Source organism: Sinocyclocheilus rhinocerous, unplaced genomic scaffold (assembly GCF_001515625.1).
Source record: "Sinocyclocheilus rhinocerous isolate Xijiao unplaced genomic scaffold, SAMN03320098_v1.1 scaffold1719, whole genome shotgun sequence".
NCBI lineage: Eukaryota > Metazoa > Chordata > Actinopteri > Cypriniformes > Cyprinidae > Sinocyclocheilus > Sinocyclocheilus rhinocerous.
This window is the reverse complement of record NW_015664048.1, coordinates 267723-272714: the sequence shown is the minus strand read 5'-3', so window position 1 is coordinate 272714 and position 4992 is coordinate 267723. Positions and strand designations below refer to the sequence as shown.

General features: G+C 34.9%; 1 protein-coding gene across 1 annotated transcript in view; it reads right to left on the bottom strand.

The window, feature by feature from the left end:
- LOC107729591 (solute carrier family 12 member 9-like) overlaps positions 1-4616 on the bottom strand; it is a 61905-nt gene extending 57289 nt beyond the window's left edge. Inside the window, exon 1 of the mRNA XM_016540171.1 lies at positions 4482-4616. Coding sequence (XP_016395657.1) covers positions 4482-4539 — 58 coding nt within the window. The 5' untranslated portion in view covers positions 4540-4616. The remainder of the gene's footprint in view (positions 1-4481) is intronic.
- Between the last annotated feature and the right edge of the window lie 376 nt (positions 4617-4992).

Sequence of the window (4992 nt, the reverse complement as noted above, 5' to 3'; positions counted from 1 at the left end):
TATATATAGTTTTCATTTTAGTTAAATTTTTAATTTTGTTGTGCTTTTTTTCATTTTCATTTTTTTAATATTTCTATATAGCATTCATTATTTATATTTCAGTTTTAGTTTGATTCATTTTAGTGTTCATTTTCATTTGAGTTTAATTTTTAGTAATTTTGTTATGTGCTTTTTTTCATTTTCATTTTTTTTATATTTCTATATAGCATTAATTGTTTATATTTCAGTTTTAGTTTGACTAATTTTAGTACTTCAACTTATTTTATTTCAGTTAATTGCAATTAATTAAATGAATAAAAATATTTAATTTATTGTTTAGGTTTTATATATTTTTATTTCAGTTACAGTTTAAGTTTTAGTTAATTTTTTAGTTTTTATTTGCTTCAGTTTAAATGTATTTGTTAGTTGCCAAGACAACCTTAACTTAGTTTATGTTTTTCATCTAATAATTATATTTTATTTCAGTTTAGAACAAAAACGTTTTAAATAGTTTTATTTCCAGTTAACGACAATAACCCAGCTCTAAATATTAAAATACGTTTGGAAAACAAAACTAGGGCCTTCAAATATTGCTGTGGACAGAGAAGAACCACTTTTTTATATTGTTTTATTTAAAAGAAAGGTTTTGGATGCTAAACCAAAAATGCACCGCTATACTAAACAAACACAGTGATGTTAACGATTACTAAGTGCATGTCCTGGTGCCACCATAAAAATGATAAATGCTTTTATCCCAAGCAACTTGCGATGCGCTTTGAAGTGCCGTCCTCGAGGACACGATAGTCACAGTTCATTTACTTGACCAGAGCTTCACCAAAACACCCGCATCAGGTCATGAGTCGCATGCGGGCTCGATGGTGGAGAAATTGTACAATACCAAACATAACAGCCAAAAGCACGTGGATTACTTGTGGATTATTGTGATGTTTTTATCAGCTGTTTGGACTCTCATTCTGACGGCACCCATTCACATCCATTGGTGAGCAAGTGATGCAATGCTACATTTCTCCAAATCTGACGAAGAAACAAACTCATCTACATCTTGAATGGCCTGAGGGTACATTTTCAGCTTTTAATTTGGTCATTTCACTTAATTTTATTGATTTTATTCTCCGCCATGGCACATGTAGTGTAAATATCTTGAGGGCAAACTGTTCTTCACGCCGTGCGTTTGTACATCCATGAGGAAATAGATAAAGTTTCCAAGAGTTTTCTGCCTCAACATGTCCTGATATCTCGAGCGGAGAGCAACCCTTCATAGTTTTACCGCAAATGAACAATGTTGCATTCAATAAAGGGCTTTCTTCTCGTAACATGCGAATGTTCCTACATTGTCGTCAGTGTGTCACTGCATGTGCAAACGCACATATTAAGAGCAAATAAACTTATCATGCAAAAGATTATTGCACAAAATCTGGGAAAGTTCAAGAAAAATATATTATATAATGCAGCAAAGAATCAGACGCTCAGTAAAGTCACAGAGATTTGCAAGAAAGTGTAAACCAACCAACCTGTTAGGCAACCAGCACTGACACATTTATTGATGTTTTACCGCTGTTAAACATTTGCACATTTTTGCACAACGATATCGAGCAATTACAGCAACCAAAACAGCTCTAGATTCACAAAGACAAGTTGTGAAATTTGTACTCAAGTGAATATTTCTCAGTCCGTTTCTGTACAGACACAAAACTTAAAGTTTTAAATACAAAATAAATAAATGACCCTATACTGGAGCATCCTAGCTAACAAATTTAGGTTATAAAAAGTTAGTTTTCTTGTCATGGTTATAACATTATTTAAAGGTTACAAAAACGTTTCTTACAACATTCTACTAACTTTATGTTCACCCAAAATTTAATGTGTTTTAAACATTTTTTTGTTTTGTTTTATACTCATATTCTAAGGGGCCGTTCACACAGAATGTGTATTTGTGTCTAAAAACGTGAGACGCGGCGCTCAGGAAGGTTTTTTTTTTAAAAAGCGCAGCGCAAAACGCCTCTTCAGTCATGTTACCGTCTAATAAAACAGTTGCCATGGCAACTTGCTACTGTAAACAAAAGCCGTGTGGTTGCTAAGGTGTTGCTATTCGGTTGCTAGGGTACTTGGGGTGGTTACTAGAGCGGTTGCTAGGGTACTCGGGATGGTTGCTAGGGTGTTGCAATGCGGTTGCTAGGGTACCCGGGGTGGTTGCTAAGGCGTTGCTCTGCAGTTGCTAGGTTACCCAGGGCAGTTGCTAGGGTGTTGCTATGCGGTTGCTAGGGTACCCAGGGCAGTTGCTAGAGTGTTGCTAAGCGGTTGCTAGGGTACCCGGGGTGGGTGCTAAGGCGTTGCTCTGCGGTTGCTAGGTTACCCAGGGCAGTTGCTAGGGTGTTGCTATGCGGTTGCTAGGGTATCCGGGATGGTTGCTAGGGTGTTGCTATGTGGTTGCTAGGGTACCCGGGGCTGTTGCTAAGGTGTTGCTATGCGGTTGCTAGGGTGTTGCTGTGCTGTACGCCTCCGGGGTCTTCTGATTGGTCCACTGTTTTGAAACTGACATTGATGAGCGGCGCTGCGTGTAAAAGTTGCAATTCTTTTAACTTGAAATGGTGTCTTAAAAATGCGAGACGCTGCAAAAGATGCGAGACATCTGTCTAGTGCATTTACGTAGAAAAACAATGTAAAAGTAGCGCATTGCAATGGAAAAACGCGTACGTTACAACAATGTAACGTTATTTGAACATTTATTTGTACTATTCTAAGAATGTTAACATGTCCAGTTTTTCTGATTAAAACGTTATAAATACAAATAACGTGGTCATTTTGAGAATGTTGTTATAAAAAAATTTCTCCTAACAAATGATGAGAATGTATATCAAATATTCATAAAGTTCTAAGAACGTTTCATAAACATTACTTTAAGAACATTTTGTCTTACTATTTATATAACTTACTAAAAAATGTTAGTGAAAGTTGTGAGAATGTTCTAGCAAGGTTCTCTCAAAGTTATCAACAAAGATTCCTCCAGTAAAGTTAATATAACCTTCGTTCAATATCTTTAATAACATTCACAAAACATTAGCATAAAAATGTTATTCATACATCACTCATGGAACGTTTATTCTGAAACCTTTTAGTTGCACGTTCGTCTAACATTTTTTTAAACATTATTAATACTTGTTTCAGAACGTTCATTCAAAAGTAACGTTCCTTTAATATTTGCAAAACGCTAAAATAGAATGTTCGGTTGCTAGGGTACCCGGGGCTGTTGCTAAGGTGTTGCTATGCGGTTGCTAGGGTGTTGCTGTGCTGTACGCCTCCGGGGTCTTCTGATTGGTCCACTGTTTTGAAACTGACATTGATGAGCGGCGCTGCGTGTAAAAGTTGCAATTCTTTTAACTTGAAATGGTGTCTTAAAAATGCGAGACGCTGCAAAAGATGCGAGACATCTGTCTAGTGCATTTACGTAGAAAAACAATGTAAAAGTAGCGCATTGCAATGGAAAAACGCGTTCTGTGTTTACGGCCCCTGAGAACGTTATTGTTGTCCTGTTTAACGTTGATTTTAATGTTATTTAAAGGTTACAAAAACGTTTCTTACAACATTCTTCTAACGTTATTTTGACCAACAATGTAACGTTATTTGAACATTTATTTGTACTATTCTAAGAATGTTAACATGTCCAGTTTTTCTGATTAAAACGTTATAAATACAAATAACGTGGTCATTTTGAGAATGTTGTTATAAAAAAATTTCTCCTAACAAATGATGAGAATGTATATCAAATATTCATAAAGTTCTAAGAACGTTTCATAAACATTACTTTAAGAACATTTTGTCTTACTATTTATATAACTTACTAAAAAATGTTAGTGAAAGTTGTGAGAATGTTCTAGCAAGGTTCTCTCAAAGTTATCAACAAAGATTCCTCCAGTAAAGTTAATATAACCTTCGTTCAATATCTTTAATAACATTCACAAAACATTAGCATAAAAATGTTATTCATACATCACTCATGGAACGTTTATTCTGAAACCTTTTAGTTGCACGTTCGTCTAACATTTTTTTAAACATTATTAATACTTGTTTCAGAACGTTCATTCAAAAGTAACGTTCCTTTAATATTTGCAAAACGCTAAAATAGAATGTTCCCCAAATGTTTTTCTAACGTTTGCATAACCAAGAAACAATGTTTTAAACCAAGCAAAGCCCAACTACAGACTTCTTGCAAAGTTTAAAATAAGAAAACCATTACGAAACACAAAACAATAGCCTCATAATTGAGTGTTTCTGTAGTGTTTAAAAAAAAATCATAGTTTGAAGGCCAAACGTTTGCCAGACATTCTGAACTAGATGTTTTAAGCCAACATACAGAGAAAACAAGCATTAAACGCGCATTAAAAGCATGTGACAACTAGCCCCGGTCTGCTCCACAGACGCGTTGAGAGCAGCGGTTTTACGTAAACTGTGTTTCTGCGTTAAATGCGTGATCGAGCTCTTACCCACGCAGTCTGTAGAGTTTGCGCACATGTCTGTCGCCGTCACGCAGCCGTGCCTCATTTGCGTTAGTCATTAGATTTGCGTTTCCAGCAGAGTTCAGAGCGTTTGGAGGCGTAAGATGAGAAAACGCGCACTAAGGAAAGTTCCCAGTCATTAAGCAGAGCGCGCGCTGTCCTGAAACACGGAGCGAGTCACGTGACACGACTTCACAACATCGTGGCTTATTATACAGTCACTTTAGTTTGTCATTTGAAAAATTAGATTTTATAATTTAGCATTTATTTTCATTCTGTTTTACTGATAGTGGTCTTAATACAATGACATATATTATTTGTATTTTTTATTTTATTTTATTTTATATTAATGATTAAATATTTTAATAATTAGGCTACAATTATTATTTCATTGTTTCGTTGATTTTTTTATTATATATATATATATATAACTCAGTTTTTAACAATTTTCAAAAATCATGTTTTTTTCATTGTGCATTCCAATTAATCTCAATCAAAC